This window comes from Manihot esculenta, chromosome 7 (genome assembly GCF_001659605.2).
Source record: "Manihot esculenta cultivar AM560-2 chromosome 7, M.esculenta_v8, whole genome shotgun sequence".
NCBI classification, from domain to species: Eukaryota; Viridiplantae; Streptophyta; class Magnoliopsida; order Malpighiales; family Euphorbiaceae; genus Manihot; species Manihot esculenta.
Window position 1 is genome coordinate 17248639 of NC_035167.2, and position 26748 is coordinate 17275386.

Consider the following 26748-nt stretch of genomic DNA (forward strand, 5'->3'; position numbering starts at 1 on the left):
TTTGAGTTGAAATGACCTAAGGCAGTTGAGCCAAGTTCGGCCGCCGAAAGTAAGTTCGGCCGCCGAAAGTAAGTTCGGCCGCCGAAAGTGTTTGGCTTCCGAAGGGAAGTTCGGCCCCCGAATGTTGCATGGTCTTGCGTGTGATTGGGCAGCCGACGATGAGTTGGCCAGCCAAGCTGAGTCATGGCTTTTGACAGATGTTGGCCTCAGATTCTTGCCATGGAATGGCCACGTCCCTTATGACTCATCTGTACATGCTTTTGGTTATTCTTACAGCAGTTTGAGGTGCTTGCAAAGGTGTTGAGAGTTGAGAGAAACAAAAGTGAGTTTGAGAGCGTTTGAGAGTGTGAGAGGAGGTGACCCGTTTTCCCTTGTTCAGAGTGTTTAGCTTCTTGCTACAGGAGGTAAGTGATGCACTTGAACATGTGTATATGTTTCTGAGTTTATGGGGATAAAGGAAGGAGATGCATGCTTAGGGTATTAATGGTAGTTTTAAAGACTTATGCATGGCTACATGTTTATATGTATGTTTGTTTTGTTGTTTGGGGTTATTAGCTAGTTTTGGACCCCTGTGATCATATACATGAGTATATGTATGTTGAGGAGGTGAAGTTTGCATGGTTTGAGAAGTTGAAGGAAAGAAGGAGATGGTTTGTCGTTGAAACTGAGTTCTGGATGAACTCAGGTTCGGCAGCCGAAGGTTCATTCGGCCGCCGAACCTCTTGCATGGTAGCTTAGGCTGCCACAGCTTGCCCCCGAGTGTTTTTGCATGTTCGGCTCTGTTTGGGGGATTCGGCCGCCGAAGGTGCCGCCGAAGGTGCTTGAGTTTCGTCTCTGGAGAGGACATTCGGCCGCCGAACCTGCCGCCGAAAGTGTCCTGTCCAGCTTTTCTTTTGCATGCTTTGCATGAGTTTTAGAGTGAGTTTAAGGGGATTCTTGGGGAGTTAATAGAAGTACTAATAAGTTAGTTTGGTCCCTCATTTGAGTCCATCTGTATAGGTACAGACCAGAGGAACCAGAGAGAGCAGCAGTGAGTACTGCTCCAGAGTTTCAGAGCCTGCAGAGTCAGTCAGTCCAGATAGCCAGAGGTGAGTGGAACTAAACTTATGACTTTTAATTGAATCACAAACTGTTTTTAGCATATCTCATGCATCATGTTTATGCCATAGGTTGTTTACATTAGTATTCACGAATATGTTGCATTGCATTGTTATTTGATGATGTGAGAAAATGCTGAATGATCCAATAGTCACAGACAGGAAGACCAGGAGCCTTTGACTACGCCCTGGCACGTATAGCAAAGACCAGGAGCCTTTGACTACGCCTTGGCACGTATAGCAAAGACCAGGAGCCTTTGACTACGCCCTGGCAGGTATATAGCAAAGTCCAGGAGCCTTTGACTACGCCCTGGCAATGGTAAGTTCACAGGTGTTATATACACATATACATATATGACAGGAAGACCAGGTGCTCGATTCTACGCCCTGGCACAGAGTTACTGGGACTATGTGGTGACAGGTTTACTCTTGATGTGGCTTGTCTGTGATATGATGCATTTCATGAGATCATATTTTACTGAGATGTTTTACTATTCTACTCACTGGGCTATAGAGCTCATCCCACTCCCTTAACCCCAGTTTTGCAGGTTCAGTGTACAGTGTACAGGGACAGTCCAGCAGAGTACAGGAAGAGTAAAGAGATCTGTAATAGCTTAGAGTGGACATGTAATATTAAAGAGATGTAATAGTGGTTGCTTGACCTAGTGATGTATGTGTTGTACATGATCTGTATATGTATATATGTTTTCCTGTATGAGAAAACCAGGCTTAACAGGTATGAGTTAACCCATCTAGAGTAAGCTCTAGTCAGGGATACAGAGTACAGAGTACATGAGTACAGAGTACAGAGATAGTGCATGCACAGGTTAAGCCTTGGTTCATAAAAGAGTTTTATTTTCACTGAACATGTATGATCATGTATGAGGTTTACAGGTACACAGAGAGTATAGCAGGCTTGCTACGGGTTCTGGCGGCCTTAAGCCGACCTGAATCCTAGCGCCGGTGACGGTCCTTTTTGGGGTCGTTACATAAAGGATCATCCAATGACCAATCCACATCAACATCATAAATGCAATGCAACATATTTGTGAATACTAATGCAAACAACCTACTATATCTCATGGCAATTCATGATGCATGGATCATGCTCAAAATTCATATTTCATTTATTTTAAAACTTAAGGTTTATTCCACTCACCTCTGGCTAGCTCTGACAACTCTGTAGCAGCTGGCTCACTGCTGGGGTCCTCGGTTCCTCAGGTCCGAACCTACACAGGTGGACTCCAATGAGGGACCAAACATACATAAACATAACTCTAATATACTCCCCAAAAACCCCCTAAAACATCATAAAACAACTACATAAAAACATGCAAGAAATGGCTGAACAGGGCACTTTCGGCGGCAGGTTCGGCGGCCGAAAGTCCCTCCAGAGCCGAAAGTCAGGCAGGTTCGGCGGCACCTTCGGCGGCCGAAACTCCCAGATAGAGGCGAAACTCATGCATGTTCGGCGGCACCTTCGGCGGCCGAAAGTCCCAGACAGAGATGAAAGTCTCTTTTCGGGGGCAACTTCGGCAGCCGAAAGGCCTGCCTCCCCAGCCATGTTCGGCGGCCGAAAGTGCCTTCGGCTGCCGAACCTGGTTTCTGCCAAAGGGCAGAAACTTGGCTCCTTTATGCACATTTGCCTCCTAACTCTTCCAACATGCAAATAACTCAACCAAAACATGCATACAAGCTCCTAGGGGTCTCAAACTACCTTAAACCCCAACTACAACACACATACACAAGCATTTGTAAGCCACATTGTTCAAAAACATAACATATGCTTAAAAACCCATACAACCCTATACATGCATTTCTACCCCATAAAACCACTTAAAACTTACTTAAAACATACAATGAGCTTAAGATCGGCTCTTACCTCTTGAAGATCGAGAGAGAGACGACCTAAACTCGGAGATCCAAGCAAATGAGCTCCTGAGTTCCCAAAGCTCCAAAACTTGTCTTAAATGCTCTAAACTTGCAATGTGAGGTGAAAACTCAAGAAAAATGGAGGAGATTTGAAGAAAGAACACAAGATCTGGGGAGAGGGAGGTCGGAAGCTAGCTATGGCCGAAAATGGGAGAAAGCTCGCCCATTTCGGCTAAGTGACCCTTTTATAGTGGCTGGCCAGGCCACGTTCGGGGGCCGAAAGTGCTTCCGCATGCATGCCATGTTCGGCGGCCGAACTTGACTTTCGGCAGCCGAACCTGGACTTCCCTCACTCATGCTTTCGGGGGCCTAACGTGCCTCCAAAACGCATGCATGTTCGGCGGCCGAACTTGACTTTCGGCGGCCGAACCTGGGTTTTCCTCCAAAGACTTTTCATGCAAAAACTCATTTAATTTTCATACTTAAAACCATGAAATACCTTAAAACATTTTATGAAAACATGTTTCTACCCTACTAGAGGCTTCCGACATCCGAGGTTCCACCAGACGGTAGGAATTCCGATACCGGAGTCTAGCCGGGTATTACACAAACTGTGCCACTTCTCTCTTCATAGCTGGCCACCAATAAACCTTCTTCAGATCTTGATACATCTTGGTGGCTCCAGGGTGAATGCTGTATCTGGCATTATGAGCCTCTCTCATAATGTCTCCCTTTAGCCCTACATCATCTGGTACACACAATCTGCTCCCATAGCGGAGGATCCCCTTACTGTCAAATCTGAACTCACTATCTTTGCCTGACTGAACAGTCCTGGCAATCTTCACTAACTTTGGGTCCTCATGTTGTTTCTGTGCCACCTGCTCCAGAAACACGGGTGCCACTCTCATTTGGGCAATCAAAGCACCTGTACCAGACCACTCCAACTATAGACCTTCATTCATGAGCTCGAAGAACTCCCTCACTACCGGCCTCCTCTCTGTTGATATATGGCACAAACTGCCAAGTGATTTCCGGCTTAAGGCGTCTGCCACAACATTCGCCTTACCCGGATGGTACTAGATCTTGCAATCATAGTCACTGAGCAGTTCTACCCATCTTCTTTGCCTCAAATTCAGCTCTCTCTGACTCAGGATGTACTGTAGGCTCTTATGATCTGTGAAGATCTCACATTTTACCCCATAAAGGTAGTGCCTCCACATCTTGAGTGCAAAGATTACTGCTGCCATCTCTAGGTCATGTGTAGGGTAATTCAACTCGTGCTTCTTCAGCTGCCTAGAAGCATAAGCAATCACCCTTTCATTCTGCATTAGCACACAACCCAGTCCCACACGGGACGCATCACAATACACTGAGAAGTCTTCATTACTAGATGGCAGGGCTAATACTGGTGCTGAAGTCAACCTCTTCTTGAGCTCCTCAAAGCTCTCTTCACACTGGTCGATCCACACGAACCTCTGGTTCTTCTTGGTCAATCTGGTCATAGGAGCTGCAATCTTAGAGAAGTCCTGAACGAACCTCCTGTAGTAACCTGCCAAACCCAAGAAGCTCTTGATCTCTGTCACTGTAGTGGGTCTAGGCCAGTTTGCTACAGCTTCCACTTTCTTGGGGTCTACCTCGATTCCATTTTCTGACACCACATGCCCCAAGAAAGAGATGCTCCTCAGCCAGAACTCACACTTGGAGAACTTGGCATACAAGCCATGTTCCCTCAAGGTCTGCAGAACTAACCTCAGATGATGGGCATGCTCCTCAACATTCCTGGAATACACTAAGATATCATCTATGAAGACAATAACAAAGTGATCCAGGTATTGACTAAACACTCTGTTCATGAGATCCATGAATGCTGCAGGGGCGTTGGTTAACCCGAACGGCATCACAAGGAACTCATAATGCCCATATCTGGTCCTGAATGCTGTCTTTGGCACATCCTCTTCTCTTATCCTCAGCTGATGGTACCCCGATCTCAGATCTATTTTGGAGAAACAACCTGCTCCTGCTAGATGGTCGAACAGATCGTCGATCCTTGGCAACGGGTACTTATTCTTGGTAGTGACCTTGTTCAACTGCCTGTAGTCGATACAAAGTCTGAGAGATCCATCCTTCTTTTTCACAAATAGCACTGGAGCACCCCAAAGTGAGGTACTCGGTCGGATGAATCCTCTATCTACCAACTCTTGCAACTGCTCCTTAAGCTCCTTCAATTCTGCTGGTGCCATCTTGTAGGGAGGAATAGAGATCGGTCTGGTTTCAGGCATCAATTCAATTTCGAACTCTATCTCCCTAGCAGGCGGTAAACCTGGCAGCTCGTCTGGGAAAACATCTAAGAACTCTCTGACTACTAGCAATGAGGCGGGCTCTCTGACATGACTATCCAGCTCTCTCACATGAGCTAGAAAACCCTGACAACCTCTCCTGAGCAGCCTACGAGCCTGTAGGGCTGATATTAAACCTCTAGGTGTACTCCCCTTGTCTCCTCTGAAGACAACCTCTGACCCATCCTGACATCTGAACCTGACTACCTTGTCTCTGCAATCCAAGGTAGCACCATGGGTAGATAGCCAATCCATCCCTAGAATGACGTCAAAATCTGTCAAATCTAGAACCACAAGGTCGGCGGACAGGCATCTTCCCTCTACAAAAACTGGACTACACTGGCAGACTAACTCTGCCACTGACGGGTCACACTTGGGTCCACTGACCCATAGGGGACACTCTAACCCAGAGACCATCAATCCCAACCTCTCGACGGCTCTCGGAGCTATGAAATAATGCGATGCACCAGGGTCCATTAAGGCATAAACATCTGAACACCCAATGATGAGATTACCTGACACCACGGTGTTGGATGTATTCGCCTCCTGCTGTGTCATGGTGAAGATCCGTGCCGGAGCTGATGGACCCTCACCCCTGAATCCCGCTGAAGAAGAGGTTGCCCCTCTCCCTCTGCCTCTGCCACTAGCCTGAGTCGCGGCTGGAGCTACTGGCTGTGCCACACTGCCTGAAGCTGTCTGCTGAGACTGTGCCCCAAAAGCTGGCCTAGGACACTCCCGTGCTATGTGTCCCTCCTGCCCACATCTGAAGTAGGCTGACGTCCCAACCAGACATACCCTTTTGTGCGGTTTCCCACATTTCTTGCATACTGCATTATCTGCACCAGAGCTTGAACCACTCCCTAATCCCAGACCTGACTTGATCTTGCTCCAGAACTTGCTCTTCTTAGACTTGGCTTTACTCCATCTCTTACTGCTTGAAGCTGCTGAACTCAAGGTAGAGGGATCTAACCTTCTCCCACCTGGGGTTTTAGAACCAGAAGACTGTGCCACTGACTGTTTGACTTTCCCTTCGATGATAGCACTAGCCTCCATCCTCCGAGCCATATCCACTATGGCATGGAAACTCTCCCTCTCTGCTGACTGAATCAAGGAGGAATACCTGGAATGGAGCTTCATGATATACCTCCTTGACTTCTTCTGATCTGTATCCAGATTCTGCTCAGCAAACGGCAACAGCTCTAAGAATCTGTCTATATACTCATCCACACTCATCTCATCCGTCTGCCTCAGCTGCTCGAACTCAATCATCTTCAATTCTCTTGAACTGTCAGGGAAAGCCCATCCTGCAAACTCATTTGCAAACTCCTCCCATGATAGGCTGTCCAACCTCGGGTTCACATAGTTCTTAAACCACTCTCGGGCCTTCTTGCATTTCAGTGTGAACCCAGCCATCTGAATGGCTCTACTGTCATCAGCTCCTATCTCATCTGTAATTGTCTTGACCCTCTCAAGGTACACAATCGGGTCATCACCGGTTTCAAACTGGGGAGCATCCAGCTTCATGTAATCGGTCATCTTGACCTTGCTCCCCCCAGATGAGCTAGGTTTAGGCATTTGGGTTACTGGGACAGTAGGTGCTGCTGGTGGTGGAGGAGGTGCAGCATCCCCTGGGGTACGGTTTGCTGTACCTAGATGGTAGGGTGGGGGTGGATACATGGGGTACTGTGGGTACGGTGGGTAGAAAGTTGGGTATGGCATCTGAGAGTGATAAGGGTTAAAACTAGGGTAATCCGATGTACCTCCCATCGAATACCCGGGATTATGTGAAAAGGGTGGGTAGTAAGGTGGCTGAACAAATCCCGAGGCCTGAGTGCCTCCTTGGGACTCTCCCATTCCCTCTTCCGACATACTTACTCCGAGACTACCATCCCTCCTCTGATCCACATCCATCTGATCCCCCACATCCTCTGACATATCCCCTTGCACTGTTCCCCTCACTGATCTACTTCTACCCAGATCCAAAGACCTTCTAGGGTCTCTTACTGCTCTTTCTCTGCTGGACCTGCTTGACATTGCCCTAGGCAATGCAGGAGGACGGGCATCAGTGCCCTCGTCCTGGGGTGGTACTCCAGTCAATCGTGCAAATCGACGAGTTCCTCTCATCCTGTTTTCTGAAAACAGTACACATCATATAGAACATTAGCATCAAATGGTTCATGTGCAAACACATGAACCCGCATCACATACATCACATATCATAGCATAACATTAATGCACATGCATATAATCATGGCATTTCACATCATCATTCAAGGCAGGACTCTTTATCCTATCCTAGTGGACATGATCTTCCTATTGTGCTTGACCTTCTATAACATCTATGAGCCCGACACTCTAGGTCCGACCATATGAACCTAGGGCTCTGATACCACTCTGTAACGACCCGAAAATTCGGACCACTACCGGCGCTAGAATCCAGATCGGCTTAAGGTCGCCGGGACCCGTAGCAAGCCTAACATACATCCTGTGAACCTGTTTAATCCCATACATGATCAACATCATACATAAAAATTTGAACTTTTCTTTTTCATTCATGAACCAAACTCAACCTGTGCATGCATTAACATAGACATTAACATTAACCCTACCTTGGAGTCCTCATCAATGCTCCAATGGGGTGACATAATCATGCATTAAGTTTGGTTAAACATAATCATCCATAAACATTTAAGATCATGTATCTAAAAAGAGATTTACAACATACTATGGTCAAGCACACTTCTAAACCTCAATATCATCATTACATTACATAACTCAACATTACATTACAATATCCATCATGTCCACTACTAGCTATTTCATGATCAAGACTTTACTCTATCCGACCTCCTGCTCTATCATGTACCTGCAAACCTGGGTGTTAAGGGAGAGGGGTGAGCTAACAAGCCCAGTGAGTAGAACCATAAAAACATGTTAACAAACATGCTCATATGAAATGCATCATAACTCAGACGATTCACATCAAGGGTTGGGTGAACTTGTCACCAAATAGTCCCAACATCATTTCGTGCCAGGCCGTAGCATGGGGTCCTGGTCTTCCTGTCATATCATACATTACTTACCATTTCCCCAGGGCCTCCTCTGGGCGCCTGGTCTTCGAGTCCCATATCCGTGCCAGGCCGTAGAATGGGGTCCTGGTCTTTCATTTCCGTGCCAGGCCGTAGAATGGGGTCCTGGTCTTTCCTCAGGGACTACTTGGGTCATCCAACATTCACCCACATCAACAACAAAGAATGCGATGCAACATATTCGTGAAATCTAATGCAATCATCCTATTGCATAATGATGCATGAAACATGATAAAAACATTTAATTTCTCATTTTAAAAGATTAAGTTTAGTTCCACTCACCTCTGGCTAACTCTGCAAACTCTGAAGCAGTGCTCACTGCTGAACTCTCTGGTTCCTCTGGTCCGAACCTACACAGGTGGATACAAATGAGGGACCCAACATACATGAACATGACTCTAAAACATCCCCCAAAAACCCCCTAAAATACCTCAAAACAATCAAAGAATTCATGCAAAGGAGGGCTGAACAGGGCACTTTCGGCGGCAGGTTCGGCGGCCGAAAGGCCCTCCAGAGCCGAAAGTCATGCACCTTCGGCGGCACTTTTGGCGGCCGAAGGTTCCCTCCAAAGACGAAACTCATGCATGTTCGGCGGCACCTTCGGCGGCCGAAACTCCCTTCCAGAGCCGAAAGTCCACTTTCGGGGGCAGGGTTCGGCAGCCGATACATGCTACCACAGGCAGGTTCGGCGGCCGAAAGAGCCTTCGGCTGCCGAACCTGGTTTCTCCCAAAGGGCAGAAACTTGGTTCCAACATGCACAAACGCCTCCCAACTCAATCAAACATGCATTTTCCTATTCTACAACATGCATACACAAGCATACAAGCTCCTAGGGGCTTTAAACTATCATAAATCCCAACTACAACACATCAAACAACCCACATTGCTCATAAACATACATAAACCCACAAACATAACAAAAACCTAACATGCATTTCTACCCCATAGATCTTCATAAAACTTGTTTAAAACATGCAAGAAAGGTTAGATCTAAGCTTACCTCTTGAAGATCTAGAGGGAAGACGATCCTAGCTTGGAGGTAGGGAGAAATCCACTCTTGTTCTCCAAGCTTCCAAACTTGCTCTTTTGCTCAAAGATCTTCAAACCAAGTGAAAGCTCATAAGAAAAACATGAAGATTCGAAGGAAGAAGCTCAAAATCGATGAGGGACGGCGGAGAGCTCACCTTGGCCGAAAACGGGGAGAAAAGCTCTCCTGTTCAGACATGGGGACCCCTTTATAGGTGGCTGGCCAGGCCACTTTCGGGAGCCTAACGTGCCTCCGCATGCATGCCATGTTCGGCGGCCGAACCTGAACTTCCCTCACTTATGCTTTCGGGGGTCTAAAGCACTCCCGAAACGCATGCACGTTCAGCGGCCGAACTTGGGATTCGGCGGCCGAACTTGAGTCTTCCTCTCAAGACCATTTTCATTCAAAACTTAACTTCCTTTTTACTTAAAATCATAAAATACATCAAAACATTTTATAAATACATCATTTTACCCTTCTATAGGTTTTCGATATCCGAGATTCCACCGGACGGTAGGAATTCTGATACCGGAGTCTAGCCGGGTATTACACTTTCGGCCGCCGAACTCCATGACTCTTCGACCGCCGAACTCTCCACCTCAGCTCTCACCGCAGACTGAAGCTAGTCCTCCTCCGCCTCCCTTTCAGCCAGACCTTGCGCAGAAGGAGACTCCTGAAACCATTCTTGCGCAGACATCTTTGCAACACCTTTCAGAATCTAAAGAATGTGAGAATGACCTCCTTGAACAAATCTTCCAAGCTCAATCTGATGAGCCATGGTACGCAGACATGGTAAACTACTTAGCCACAGGTAACTTGCCTCCTAACATGCCTAAGCACACAAGAGACAAAATAAGGAAAGATGCCAAGTACTATGTTTGGGATGAGCCATATTTGTGGAAACACTGTGCTGATCAAATGATAAGGAGATGTATTTCAGATCAAGAAATAACTTCTGTGCTCACTTTCTGTCATTCATATAGTTGTGGTGGACACTTTGGTCCAAGAAAGACTGCTCATAAAATACTTGAAAGTGGCTTATTTTGGCCCACTATTTTTCGAGATGCTTTTCTGTTTTGCAGATCATGTGCTAGGTGCCAACAAACAGGAAATTTGAGCAAGAGAAATCAAATGCCACAGAACCCCATCATGGTCTGTGAAGTGTTTGATGTGTGGGGCATAGACTTCATGGGGCCATTCCCACCATCCTTTGGGTACACCTACATCATCCTTGCAGTGGATTATGTATCCAAGTGGGTGGAAGCTAGAGCAACAAAGACTGATGATGCAAAGGCAGTGGTTGACTTTGTGAAGACCAACATCTTTGCCAGACATGGAGTTCCCAAGGCAATCATCAGTGATAGAGGGACTCATTTTTGCAACAAGATAGTGGAAAGCCTTCTCAAAAAGCACAATGTGATCCACAGAACATCCACAGCCTACCACCCTCAAACAAATTGGTAAGCTGAAGTGTCCAACAGAGAGATCAAGGCCATCCTTGAAAAGACAGTGTCCCCCAACCGAAAGGACTGGAGTGAAAGATTGGAAGATGCCTTATGGGCCTACAGAACAGCTTACAAGACTCCCATAGGTATGTCTCCTTACAGATTGGTCTATGGAAAAGCTTGTCACCTTCCAGTTAAGCTTGAACACAAGGCATACTGGGCTGTGAAAAGTTGCAACATGGATCTTAAGGAAGCTGGCCACCATCGCAAATTACAATTGCAAGAGCTAGAAGAGATAAGAAGAGATGCATATGAGACTTCTTGGAACTACAAAGCAAAAACCAAAGCCTCCCATGATTGTCAGCTTTCGAGAAAATAATTTGAGGTTGGTGATAAAGTCTTACTCTTTAACTCTCGTTTGAAACTGTTTCCAGGAAAGCTACGGTCTAGATGGATTGGACCATTCATTGTAGAGCATGTTTACCCCCATGGAGTTGTAAACATCAAACGCATAGAGACTGGAAAGATCTTCAAAGTGAATGGGCATCGACTGAAACCATATTATGAAGGATTCGCAGTGCAAGTAGTGGAAGAAATTCCACTACAACATCCAGCTCATTCAGCCTAAGTGGAACGCACTATGCACCTTACACCCTAGGGGAGTACTCAGTTTCCTTTGTTCTTTTATGTTTTTTATACATTGAAGACAATACATGATTTAGGTGTGGGGGTGCATATCTCTTCTTCTTCTCCCCCTTTCTTTCAGTTTTGTGCAAATTCCCTTTTTTCCTTTCAGTTTGCGTTAAGCTTGCATTTTTTCTCTTTCAGTTTGCGTTAGACTTGTTTAGAATAGCCACAGTTGAAATTTTTTTTTAGTTTTTGCTTTCAATAACACACACAACCACAACAATCTTCTTCTTGTTGATTTGCTCTACTCAAACTGATGAACTATGTTGGATGAGTTTTTCTTTCCATGACCCCATTGATGTGATGACTCTTTAAACTTATGTTGAATCAATTGCAGTGAGTTATGTTCATGTTTGGGAATTGCCTTTTGAATTGAATCTTGGAGCTTGCCATGGTGAAAAATATATTGATGACCCTCATTAGAGAGAATAAATTGAAATTTGTGTGAATGAACTTGATGTGACTTGTTTTAGCAATTGGTGTTGATTTGCCCAAATCATTGAGAGAAAGAAAATTCAGCAAAGGCAAAGACCTCAAAAGCACAAATCAAAAACTGTTCCAATGGTCAAAAGACTAAGAACAGAGCTAGTAGCCACTTGGAAAGGTGACCAACTGAGTAACTGGGGATAGATATCACAAATATGTACCTTCACGTCAAAAGGTTGGTGACTTCTCAAGGCAAGAATAAAGTGCAAAAAGAAAAAAAAATAAAGCCTGAATAAAGTACTTCAAGGTAAGGGCAAGTCACTCTGAAAGCTAGAAAAAGTCCTAACAAAACAAACATGTGCATGTATGGTCTCTCTTGAGGAAAACAAATCCTAGCCATGGTAAGTAAAGGGAAACAAGGAAAGAAGGTAAGTAACCTTGATGCATATATTCCTCACTGCAATGATTCAAAATAGGTGTCTAGAGTGAGAGCTTAAGTGGAAATAAGGATCTAGAGTAAGAAAGCTTGTTTAACTATGTTTATTTGCTTGAGGACAAGCAAAAGGCAAGGTGTAGGGGTATTTGATAAAGCATATTTTAGTCCATTTTCTCATTATATTCTTGATGTTTATTTGCATCTTTCCTGCTTAATTTTGTGGTTTTAATCATGTTTTGCAGATATTAGGTGCAAAGGAACGTTTTGAGGAAAATGCTCTTAAAACTGCCAAAAACTACCAAATATGGAAAGTGCCAAAGAAGGAAAGCTTTTTGAAATTCAAATCTCCAAGATTCATATTCAAATTTTGAATTTCAAGATCCAGCTTATTAAGGAAGCCAAATCCAAAGATCACATGTTTCCCCTTTCATGCCTTGCACATTCAAAATTCAAATTGCATAGGAGGCTCCACCTTCCTTATTAGTGCATGAGCGGTAAGGAGAGTGTGAAGGCAAGTCTTGGGCACCTTGGGCAGCATCTTGAAGACACTAGGGTAGCAAGCAAAGACCAAAAGACCTACTCTTGCACAAGCCATACATGCCCCACGTTTTTCCCTTCTCACATGTGCATGGATGGCACATCTTGGACCAAGGACATTTTGGACAGCCTCTAAAAGACTCATGGACAGCCAAGAAACCCTAAGACAGCATCTCAAAACATATTTAAAGACTGCAAAGAGGCCAGCTGACCAGCACTCTTCATCTACAACATTCGGCCAAGGTAAGGGAGGCGCACCAAGCTCCATCTCCTCCATTCGGTTTCCCTTTTCATCTTCTCTTCTTGTTTTTGATTTTTGTTTCAGCCATGAGTGGCTGAAACCTTTAATTCTAGTTGAAGATTGGTTGAAACTAAGGTTGTTTTATGGATTGTGAGATCTGAACATAAACTATTTGTCTTTGATTTGTTCAATATTCATACAATTGTGTGCTTGAATCTTTGATTACTTTGTTGTTTTGATCAAATTGGCCACTTGATTCTTGATTGCAAGGTAATTGATTGTTAGTTGGGATAATTTTTAGTCCGTAACTGCTGGAATTATTTTAACATAAGAACACTTGGTATAATAACTAAGGAATTGTATGATCTAGCAACATCTCCATGCGTTTGGGTAGCTAGGATTGGATCTCTCTATTTCTTCATGCAATTGACAATTGTTTTGATGCCTAAGGCCCAAGGACGTTCCTTGGAAATTTGTTAATTAGTAATTAATTAGAGGATGTTTCCTAATTGATTTAATTATAAGGAGGGACATGGTGGTGAGAAGCGTTTTCCATCGCCATAACTAATATATTGAATCAATCAAGTGAACATAAGTTTCAATGATCAATCCAAACAACCAAAGTGGATCCATCTCTTCAACTAGACCTTTCTCATATTGAATTTCTATTTTATTTTAATCACTTGCTTATTTAATTGCTTTCAGTAGTTTGCTAATCAAATCAATCTCAAACCCCCCTTTTTTACTTTTATTGCACTTTATTTTTGTTTCGTTTTCAGTTACTTGCTTTCAGTTTCTCATTCAATTTAATCTCTTGGTCTTGTGGAGAAAAATAGATAAGTATTCAATTCTCTGTGGATTTGATCTTTTACCACTATCTGCAGTTGTAAAATTGTTGATAACTGGAAAGGTTATTTTTGACCGGCTTCGACAACCACGAGTCACCTATCATGGTTTGCGAGATCTTTGATATATGGGGCATAGACTTCATGGGACCATTTCCACCATCCTTTGGACACACATACATAATTCTCCTGTGGATTATGTATCCAAGTGGATAGAAGCTAAAGCAATAAGGGCTGATGATGCATAGGTGGTGGTGGACTTTGTGAAATCCCACATCTTCTCCAGATATGGTTTGCCCAAAGCAATCATTAGCGATCGAGGGACTCACTTTTACAACAAGGTAGTAGAAATTCTTCTTAAAAAATATCATGTTATCCATAGAACATCCACTGCCTACCACCCTCAGACTAATGGGCTAGCCAAGGTATCAAACAGAGAGATCAAGTCCATCCTAGAGAAGACAGTTTGCCCAAATTGCAAAGACTGGAGTGTACGCCTCAATGATACCTTGTGGACATACAGAACAACCTACAAGACGCCAATTGGAATGTCCCCATATCGACTGATCTATGGAAAAGCATGTCGTCTGCCTGTTGAACTTGAACACAAAGCCTATTGGGCTGTTAAGAGCTGGAATTTTGATGTTAACGAAGCTAGACCCACAAGAAATTACAACTCCAAGAGCTAGAGGAGATACGACATGATGCATATGAAGCCTCATGGGATTACAAGGCCAAAATCAAAGCATTCCATGACAGACATATCTCTAGAAAACAATTCCAGGTTGGTGATAAAGTTTTGCTTTTTGACTCTCGGTTTAAATTGTTTCCAGGAAAGCTATGGTCTCGATGGATCGGATCCTTCATAGTGGAGCATGTCTTCCCTCATGGAGCTATGGACATTTGCAGTACAGAAACGGGCAAGATCTTTAAAGTTAATGGACACTGATTGAAGCCATATTTTGAGGGATTTATTGTGCATCTTGTGGAAGAGGTTCCTTTGGATCCCCCTTCCCCATCTCATTGATTGTAGCAAGACAGTCCAGCCCACGACAGAAAACCAGGGCGCTACTGGGAGGTAGCCCAGTAGAAGTGATTTGCCCAAATCACCGGGCAAGTGGACTGACTGTATCATAGCCGCGAGTGATTAGGGCAAGTGATTTGTCCAAATCTATGGACAAAGCGGCAGAGTTTGACAACTGCAGAGAAGTCGCGACCAGGGCCAATTGAGCGATTACAACAAGGAAGTGATTTAGCCAAGTGATTTGCCCAAATCCTTGACCAAATCACCAAGCCAGAAGTCAGAGACTCGGCATTTATGATCAGGGCAGTTCGGCTTCCCCAAATCACTTTAAATAGTTTTTCTTTTTTCCTTTTTACTCACGCTACTCCTGTTTGCCTCATCAACTTCCTTCTTCCTCAAGTTTTCCTTTCGGTGACACTGTAATGACCCGGAAATCGGACCGCTACCGGCGCTAGGATCCAGATCGGCTTAAGGCCGCTGGGACCCGTAGCAAGCTAAACATTCATCCTGTATACCTGTTTAATCCCATACATGATCAACACATACATAAAAATTTTGAACTTTTCTTTTCATTCATTCACCAAACTCAACCTGTGCATGCACTAATCATATACATAATCATTAACCCCACATTGGAGTCCTCATCAATGCTCCAATGGGATAACATAACATATTTTAAGTTTGGTTTACATAACATCATAAAACATTTCATTACTGAACTATACATTACATTTCAATATTTATCATGTCCACCACTAGCTATTACATGACCATAACTTTACTCTAGTTGACCTCCTGGTCTATCCCGTACCTGCAAACCTGGGGGTTAAGGGAGAGGGGTAAGCTATAAAGCCCAGTGAGCAGAATAAATGAACATTCAATTTAAATTTCATGCTTTCATGAAATGCAACACATTACAAACAGATCACATCAAGGATGAACTTGTCACCAATAGCCCACTACACATTCCAATAGTGCCAGGGGCATAGACTGGGCCTCACTGGTCTTTCTCTTACATTACATAACATAACATTCCAATATGCCAGGGGCGTAGAATGGGCCTCACTGGTCTTTCTCTTATATAGTGCCAGGGGCATAGAATGGGTCTCACTGGTCTTCCATATCGTATCACATCATATCATAACATAGTGCGGGCTAAAGGATCATCCAACATTCATCCACTTCAACAACATATTATGCAATGCAACATATTCGTGAATTCTAATGCAAGCACCCTAGTATATCTCATGGCATTCATGATGTGTGAATCATGTTAAGAACTGATTTATTTACTTTAAAGCATAAAGAGTTATTCCACTCACCTCTAGCTGAAGCTTTAATGACTCTGAAGCAGCTATCTCACTGCTGGGGTCCTCGGTTCCTCGGGTCCGAACCTACACCGGTGGACTCAAATGAGGTACCAAACAAGGACTAACATAACTCTAAACTACTCCCCAAAAACCCCCTAAAACACCTTAAAACAATCACATAAATCATGCAAAGGAAGACTGAACAGGGCACTTTCGGCAGCAGGTTCGGCGGCCGAAAGTCCCTCCAGAGCCGAAACTCATGCATGTTCGGCGGCACCTTCGGCGGCCGAAACTCCCTTCCAGAGCTAAAAGTCCACTTTCGGGGGCAGGGTTCGGCACCCAAAAGTTGGCCTCCACAGGCAGGTTCCGTGGTCGAAAGTTCCTTCGGCAGCCGAACCTGAGTTCTCCCAAAGGGGCAGAAACTCAGCTCCAACATGTAACAATGCCTCCCAATCCATTCCATTATGCATTTACCTAGTCTACAACATGCAAACTCAAGCCAACAAGCACATAGGGGTCTCAAACTAACTTAAACCCCAACCAAAACACATCAAACAACCCACATTGCTCATAAACATAACATAAACCCATAAACTCAACAATAACCTAAACATGCATTTCTACCCCATAGATCTTCATAAAACTTGTTTAAAACATACAATGAAGGTTGGATCTAAGCTTACCTCTTGAAGATCGAGAGGAAAGACGATCCTAGCTTAGAGATGGGGAGAAATCACCTCTCCGGTTTCCAAGCTTCAAAACTTGCTCGTTTGCTCAAATATCTTCAAACCAAGTGAAAACTCATAAGAAAATCATGAAGATTCGAAGGAAGAAGCTCAAAATCGATGAGGGACGGCGGAGAACTCACCTTGGCTGAAAACAGGGAGAAAAGCTCACCCGTTCGGACATGGGGACCCCTTTATAGGTGGCTGGCCAGGCCACTTTCGGGGGGCCTAACGTGCCTCCGCATGCATGCCATGTTCGGCGGTTGAACATAAGGTTCGGCGGCCGAACCTGGACTTCCCTCACTCATGCCTTCGGGGGCCTAAAGCACTCCCGAAATGCATGCATATTCGGCAGCCGAACTTGAGGTTCGGCGGCCAAACCTGGGTCTTCCTCCAAGGTTATTTTCATACAAAACTCATTTCCTTTCTTGCTTAAAACTATAAAATACATTAAAACATTTTATGAAAACATGGTTTTACCTTTCTAGAGGTTTCCGACATCCGAGATTCCACCGGACGGTAGGAATTCCGATACTGGAGTCTAGTCGAGTCTTACAGACACCTTCCAACATGGTTCGAACAAAGATGGTGGCCACCTCCGGCCTAGGCAAATGGCGATAGCTAGGTGTGCCTAGACCCATATGCATCCCCACCGACAGTGATAAGGAACCCATCGTCAACCCTCCTCCCGTCGCTGACATCACCACTGACACAGGGTCGATAAAAGAACTGATGACTCAGACCGCGATGCTGCCAGTCACCCAAACTTATCGACGACGGACAAAGGCATCAACCATAACACCACCGTCCGAGACACAGGCAGTCGAAACAGAAACTCCTCCAGCTGCGACGATACAAACAGAGACCCCTTCAGCGAGTCATGGATAGAAATGACAGATGACGCCGACCTCACCGCTGCGGCCAAACACAAAGCACCGAACAGAAGCCTCAGCCAGTGTGCCAGACAGAACTCCCGTAGGATGCAGCTAGGGCGATTTGCCCCCCAACTTGTCCAACCCTCGGACCCTGACCATGCAGCGAAGGCTGTGGCCTTCAACAAACAGGCCGAGCGTGCCAAGTTTGAGCAAATCTCCTCTCTCCCTTATCACCCAGTTAAGTTTCTACACTCTAACACCCTTGAGGCACTAGGGATTCAAGCACAGGTAAATTCTCTTATTGATAGTATTGGGTGGGGCACGTTCTTTCACCACCGTATGTCTTCCTTCATAGAACTCATACAAGAGTTATTCTGCACATTTTACTTTGATAGGACTGCCATGACCACCCTTCACACACCCAACACTATGAGCTTTAGGTTGATAGGGCAACAGTTCCGTATGTCCATGCATGAGCTCAGTGTTGCATTGGAGTGTAAGTGTCCTGATTCTATTTGGGATTTCCCTGCTGAGTTTAATGCCAGCACTGCTTACACTGACCTGTGTGATAACCCGCTATACACTTACTCATGCACCAAATCAAAAGACCTATATTTGAGCAACCCATGTTTGAAATACCTGCATCGGTTCTTAGCTTACACATTCTCTGGGAGGAAGGATGTGCCAAACATCCTAACCAAGACTGAATTATATATTTTGTGGAGCATGGCCACCAAACAGAAAATTCACTTTGGTTTCTGGGTTGCCACACAGCTTTCTGGCACAATCATCTACCATCGCCCTCTGATTCTTGGGCATATGATCACCTCACTTGCAGTAAATTTAAAATTATTGCATCCTAACTATACTGACCTTGCCCCCACCGGCGAGCTAACCCCCCTGGACCTACGCACGTTGGACGATATGGGGTTGCATCATAAGGTTGGGGATGTTTTTTTCCTTGCTCCTGCAGGTCCTGAACCACGCCATGAGTGTGTATTCAAAAAGAAAGCTACCAACTAGGAGGCAACTTCCCAGTAACTTATCCCATCGATAGCAGCACAACAGGCCGCAGAAGAAGCACCTGCTGAAGCACCACAGGACCACTCGGTGGAGGCCCACCTGAACTGGATTGAAGATCGAATGCAGGATATGGAGGGCTTGCTGCAACTGCTAGTGAATAACTTTATGCCCAGAGACCATCAGCACCCGTGATTTGGCCGTAAATTTGGCCAAATCACACACACACACCAGAAAGTCCCTTTTCTCTATCTATTTCAATATTTTGCATGAAGGGCATTGCTGGAGCTAGGTGTGGGGGGTACTGGGGGTTCTAAGGCACTGTCTTTTTATTCTAATACACAACCTATTTGTATATAGTCTTATTTTTTATATCTACTTTCACTTATTCACACATATTTACACTTCTTCACACACATTTCTTTTTGTACATACATACAGATTTTTTATTTTTGCTTTACTCAGCATAGATAGCAAAGTTAAAATAGCCTCCTATCTCATGACCCCATTAATTTACCAACCCTTTAAGCCTGAATTGAATCATTTGCAGTGAGTTACCTTTACTTAGGGAGTTTCTTCTTGAATTGAATCTTTAAACTTGTTGTGGTCAAGAAAGAGTAATAAAAATGAAAATGCATGTAATGAAAAGAGGCTAGTGCAACATTCGGTGTATTGATTTGCCCAAATTATTATGAAAAAATTCAGCAAAGTCAAAAGGCACAAAGCACAAATCCAAAACCTGTTCCAATGGTCAAGAACTATGAACAGAGCTAGTAGCCACTTGAACAGGTGACCAACTGAGTAACCAGGGGTGGGTATCACAAATATGCACCTTAGCATAAAAAGGTTGGCGACTTTTCCAAGCAAGAATAAAAAGTTCTACTAAATAAAAAGACTTAAAAAGAGGGCAAGTCACTCCCGAGATTGCATAAGTCAAAACTGAGAATTGAGCATGAACAAGTGAACTTCATCTCTTGAGGAAAATAACTCTTGACCACGGTAGGTAAAGGGAAACGAGAAAAAGAGAAACAACCTTAGTGCATGTACTCTATACTACGGTGCTTCAATTTGGGAGTCTAGGGTGGTTGATTAAGTGGTAATAAGGATCAAAGAAAGGGGGGCTTGATTGACTAAGTTATTTATTGCTTGAGAACAAGGAAAAAGCTAGGTGTGGGGATATTTGATCAAGCATAATTTAGCCATATTTTTACTATTATTATTATTGTTGAATTATACATTTTCTAGCTTAATTTGTGTTTTAGTGATATTTTTAGCAGGAAAGATGAAAAATGGAAACTTGGTGAAAAATGACTCAAAAATGCTGAAAAATTAATTTGGCCAAATCAAGTCTCAGAGAATGGCCAAGAAAGCTGCACAAGCAGAAGGAAGAAAAAGCCAAAAAAATTCAAGTCTTGATATGCCCAAGTTGATTTGTCTGGATCACTGGCCAAATCGCCTGAAGACAAGCGACAGCTGAAACCCGGAAGTAACTCGCAAAAACGATTTGGGCAAGTGATTTGCCCAAATCACTGCCCCAATTGACTGTCCCTAGTAGAAAAGTGCAAAAGCACGGGAAACTACAGAAATTCAAATTTTTAAGAGTCTAAGGGTTCCATTCTACCTCAAATATACCAAGACTCATCCAAGACATTTTCAAACCGCGCAAAAAGAGGTCCTTCACCCAAGATCTATTTATGATAAAATACAAGCAAAGAAGAAATAAAAGATCAAGTCAAATTAGGATTTCAACTCAAAAGAAGGATTAATCTAGGATTTTTCACTTATAAAAAAGCAACAAGCAACAGCAGAAGGGCATCACTTCTCGGTAGAAACATCAGCAGCGCCACATCTCTTTCCTTTTCTTCTTTCTTTTCTCTTATGTACTCTTTGCCCACCATGAGTGGCTGAACACATCTTTCTCTAGTTGGAGTTGGAGAAATTTCAGTTTTGTTATGAATTGAAAAATCTGAAACTCCATTGTCAAACTTCTATTTTTCAGTATTTATGCAACTTGTTCTTTATGCTATTATTGCCTTGCTATTAGAATCAATAAGGGCACATTGCTTTTAATTTCATAGTAATATATTATTAGTTTGAATAATTTAGATCTGTAATTGCTTAGATTATTTGAACATAAGTAACAATTGGTTGCATGATCTAACTAAACCACTCGGTTGATAAAATTAGAATTAGGTTTCTCTATTTCTTAAAGCAGTTAACGGTTAAAAAGTGAAGAACCCCAAGGACGTTCCTTGGCAACTTGTTAACTAGTGTTTGATTGGTGAATGTTTCCTAATCAAACTAAACTTAAGGAGGAATTTGATTGTGTGTAGCGTCTTCCACAACCTAAACTTGAGTAGTGTCAGAATTGTGTTATATTGTAGGAAGATGTAGACAAATATAACTAGTGTTTGATTGGTGAATGTTTCCTAATCAAACTAAACTTACGGATGAATTTGGTTGTGTGTAGCGTCTTCCACAACCTAAACTTGAGTAGTGTCAGAATTGTGTTATATTGTAGGAAGATGTAGACAAATATAACATTTCTTGATAATTCGACAATGATGTGACCGGCTACTTGATAAAAGATCTCACCAGCTAATAGATCAGTGATCCCGCAATTACTAGCATAATGGGGATATGCTGGACTTAGGGGTGAGCATTCGGTCGGTTCGGTTCAAAATCGAACCGAACCGAATGAATCCAAAACTGAAATTTTAGTGTTTATGAAAACCGAACTGAACCGATTTTGGTCAAAAATCGAATCGAACCGAACCAGTCTGATTCGGTTCGGTTTGATCGATTTCGATTTTTAATAATTTTTTATTTTTTACACTTTATTTTTAATATTTTAAAATTTAATTAAAATATTTTAATCTTAATATGATTTAATTTCTCTATATTATTAAAAAAATATATTATTATCACTAATCGGTTCGGTTTGATTTTTTCGATTTTTTTCTGATAAAAACCGAACCGAATCGAAATAACCAAAATTTCTGAAATTAAAAATCGAACCGAACCGAAATATATAAAAAACTGAACCAAAATTTTAAATCAATTCGGTTCGGTCGGTTTTTTCGGTTTGAACCGAATACTGATCACCCCTAGCTGGACTATGCCTGATAACAATAACTTTATACTAAGACTCAATTTATTCAGGGGAGCACAAATGTTAATGATGAATCAGGTGTTCAAAGTGTCTGAGTCTTCCTTTTCTACATGTACCGTGTTGCTCATTTATTATGTCCTTGCCTCATGACCTGTGACCTGTTTTGTGGCGACAATTCATAAATTTATTATATTTTATTATTATTTAAAAATATTTAATTTGATTGGTTAATTATATTAATTTTCTATTTAAATTCAAATTAAAATTTATTATAATCTAATAGAAAGAACTAACTAAAATTCAAAACTTCCTACAAAGTATTAATTTTATAATGATCAATGCTTGAGTTTGTGGCTAAAACTTTCAGCAATAAATAATTCATGCTAATAATTTTTAACAACGAATATTTAATAATAATTCATGCTAATAATTTTTAACAACGAGTATTTAATAAAAATATTAAATCGGCATAAAATTTATTTTTTTAATGTTATAATAAATAGATATAAAAATAAAAGTATCAGTAATCAATACTATTTTATAGAAATAATATAAAGAATGAATTTTATATTTTTATGTTTAGGTTCACACATTAATTTAATTTTCTAATTTAAAATTTATTATGTGATAATATAAATAAAATGTTTATAATTTTAATGAATTTTAAGGTTTTAATTTAATTTTTTAACTTGTATGAAATTTTGTGCATAATTATATTCATATTTTAAAAATAATTTCTTATAATTTATAATAAAATATACTGTATATTAAATACATGGAAAAAAAATTTGTATATTATAAATTTACGTTAATATTAATAACAATAAAATTAAATAACAAATAAAATTGAAATGCAAAATATATTTAGTGAGTTTGAAAATATCAAAATTTTATTATTTTGAAACAATTTTATATATTATTTTTTTATTATATTAATTAAAAATTTTTGATATTATTCAAATAAAATGTCAAAATAAAAATGGGTTAAAGAATTCTTATTAGAGTAAAGCTTTGTAAAAAAGTTAATTTTTATTATACTAAAATAAAATAATTAATAATAAAAAAATATATAAACTAAAAATTAATTATATTTTTCATGATATTTTATTAAATATTAAAAATAAGATCATTCTAAACATATTCAATATTGTAAAGAAAAATTAATATATAACATACACAATGTCTACAAATAGAACGTAGGTTTAAAAAATTATTATTATTACAAAATGATAAATTTAATTTGTTATTAAATAATATTTTTATATGAAAATTTAATAAAAAAATTACAAAATGTGGTGCACATAAACAACTGGTAATGCATTTCCTTTCCCAATTTCCTTTTGTTATCCTTACCCCTTTACCAGCTGGCAGAGAGCCTTCCTTTTCCGATTCTCTATTTCCTTTCCTCATTCCCAATCTCCGATCCATCCCTAAAAACAACTGACGAGAGATCGATGATGATGAAGACGCCTTGGAGGAGGAAGAGCAGGAGCTTCCAGCTTCAGCTACAAGGGGCAATTGGTACCATTCAATCTCCATTCCTATTCTTATTTACCAATTATTGCCATTATTCTACTTCCACACTTGAAGATGCACGCTTCTTGACAAATAACTTCAAATCTGCTTCTTTTACCCGCCTTGATGATGCCATTGCTTCCTTCAATCATGTAATTCATAAGCATCCTCTGCCTTCTAGGGTTCCATTTAATAGATTCTTATCTGCCCTTGTGAAAATGAAACAATATCACACTGTCATTTCCATGTCCAAAACAATTGAATTGGTAGGAATCTCTCACGATGTTTATTCTCTTAACATCTTAATTAATTGCTTCTGCCGTTCACATCTTGTGGATTTTGGCTTCTCTGTTTTTGGTAAGATGCTCAAATTCGGATTGGAGCCTACCACTGTGACATTTAATACCTTTATCAATGGGCTCTGTATGGAGAGTAAAATCGATAAAGCAGTGGAATTTTTCGATGATATGGTTGCACGTGGTTATCAACCTGATGTTTATACTTATAATGTGATAGTAAACGGAATGTGTAAATTTGGGAAAACAAACGTGGCTATTGGGCTGCTAAAGGGAATGGCTGATAGAGGTTGTGAGCCAGATGTTGTGACATACGGAGCAATCATTGACGCCCTTTGCAAGGATGAGCTAGTTGGTGAGGCTTTAGAGCTCTTCTCTCAAATGAGGAATAAGCGCATTTCACCTGATGTCATCACTTACACTAGTTTAATTCATGGTGTTTGCAAATTAGGCCAAAAGAACCAAGCTTTGGCCTTGATGAATGAAATGGTGGAGCAGGACATATTACCAAATGTTTATACCTTCAATGTATTGATTGACGCTCTTTGTAAGGATGGAATGGTTTCAGAGGCTCAAAATACATTCAATATAATGATTCAAAGAGGTGTAGAGCCTAATGTGGTCACCTACACTTCCTTAATTGATGGTCTTTGCATTTCAGACCATTTCAAGGAAGCTTTGGCCTTGTTGAAAGAAATGGTGGGGTGGAACATATCCCCTGATGTTTTTACCTTCAACATATTGATCGACACTCTTTGTAAGAAAGGACTGGTTTCAAATGCACAGAATATAATCAAGATAATGATTCAAAGAGGTGTGGAACCTGATGTTGTCAATTATAATTCATTGATGGATGGATATTGTCTGTGCAAGCAAATTGATAAGGCTAGAAAGCTATTTGATCTGATGGTGACCAATGAAATAGCTGACATTTTTAGCTACAGCATTTTGATCAATGGATATTGTAAGTGCAAAATGATAGATGATGCAAAGGATATTTTTGTTAAAATGTCTCATAAAGGTTTAGTTCCTGATGTTGTTACTTATTCTACTCTTATAGAGGGTATGTTTCAAGCGGGGAGGCCCCAAACTGCACAAGAGCTCTTTAAGAATATGTGCTCTCATGGTCAACAGCCAAACATAGTAACCTTCTCAATTATGATTAATGGCTTATGTAGTCAGGGGAATCTCGATGAAGCACTCACCCTATTGAAAAAAATGGAGGAAAGTCAGTTAAAGCCTAATCTTGTGACCTATTGCATTCTGATCAATGGTATGTGCAAAGCTGGCAAGATTAATGATGCCAAGGAATTGTTTTCTAGTCTTTTTGAAAATGGTTTACAACCTAATGTTCATATATATAGTGCAATTATGAAAGGACTCTGCCGAGAAGGATTAATAGAGGAAGCATATAAGATTTTTAGAGACATGGAAAAGGGAGGATGTTTGCCGAATAATTGGTGTTATAATATCATCATTCAAGGGTTTCTCAAGCATGAGGATTTAGGAAAAGCATCAGAACTAATCAATGAAATGGTTGACAAGGGATTCTCTGCTGATGCTACTACCACCGAATTGGTAGTACATTTATTGTGCAATGAGGATCTCATTCTTAGGCTTTTAAAGGTGCGCAATGAGGGATCAGCAAACTAAAGTTGTTATATCTTGACCATTCAAGTGTGGCTTGGAGCGCAACTTGGTAATTATCTTTTTCAAATATAATAGATATGTAATTTAACTACTTCAAATATCATTTTTAATTTCAATCAGCTTTGATTCTCTTCCACAAAACAAAAATTTCTAACATCGCAAATTACCTATGGTGGAAATCATGATATGTGTGTGCCTTTCGCTTGAATTCAGACATGGACTAGATCTATTTGATATAAGATTGTTGATGAATGAAAGTCATGGATTTCTAATCATCAAGTTGCTGGTAAATCCAACATCTCCATTACAATTTTTTTTGGCTGCTACTACAGCCTTAACTCGAGAGCTCAGTCCTGAAATTGAGTTGAGAACTAAAACTAATTGATTCCATACTACAATGCTTAAGAATTTTTGTTTTTATTTTTCTGCTCAATGACCTTTTAAAATGCTATCATTTCTCTTGTAGGTACTTGCAAGGATATGACTACAACTTCACTTTTCTAACCATAAAGGTATAAGCAATTCTTTTTTGCTTAATTATTATAGTTTTTAATAAAATGAAAATAATGATTATAAACCAGTGTGCTTTAATTGAGAATTGCTTTAACAATTAGACTACACTATAAATGCAGGGTGCAGGATATACAGTCCCATAATACAAGGTAAGAGAATCACTAGACTTCTACCGCTGTTGGTTGGATGAAATGTCGCTAGAATTATAGACAACAGAAAATGTTATGGGAATTGAGGGAAAAGCAAACATCCACTTTGTCACCTTTTTCTTTTTCTAGTCATCAAGTTGGGTGTATATATATATATATAGATCCTTAATTTCTTTTATTTTCCTTTAAGTCAAATTAGTGAAATCATTGCATTAGCATCTAATAGTATGAAGTTCACAATCTTTTCCAATGAAATCAAATTTTAGAAATGCTTGTGGAAGGTATATATATATATTCTTCCCTTTGAGATTCTTTACTTTGTGCCAAGTTGATTGGATGTGTAACTGGCGATTAAATGTTGATAGTTAATAGCAATAGCTATCAAATAAAGCGAGTCCATTTTAAGGATATGATTAAATCACTTTGCTTGGCCTAATGCAACTATTTTCAAACCGTTTTCTAAATTAACCAAACCTCTATTGTATGATTTGTATCCTGCAGAAGCCAAGGTACAAGTGGTT

General features: G+C 41.2%; 1 protein-coding gene across 1 annotated transcript; it reads left to right on the top strand.

Annotated features, from left to right (window-relative positions):
* The first annotated feature begins 23631 nt into the window (after positions 1 to 23631).
* On the top strand, positions 23632 to 26450 carry LOC110619135 (pentatricopeptide repeat-containing protein At1g63330). Its single transcript, XM_021762388.2, has 3 exons — positions 23632 to 25614; positions 26032 to 26077; positions 26198 to 26450. Exon 1 carries the CDS (start codon positions 23838 to 23840, stop codon positions 25566 to 25568), a length of 1731 nt encoding a protein of 576 aa, XP_021618080.2. The 5' UTR covers positions 23632 to 23837; the 3' UTR covers positions 25569 to 25614; positions 26032 to 26077; positions 26198 to 26450.
* The last annotated feature ends 298 nt before the right edge of the window (positions 26451 to 26748 follow it).

Excerpts from the sequence above, each read along its gene's own strand:
- LOC110619135 (XM_021762388.2), top strand. The coding sequence starts at position 23,838 with ATGAAACAATATCACACTGTCATTTCCATGTCCAAAACAATTGAATTG.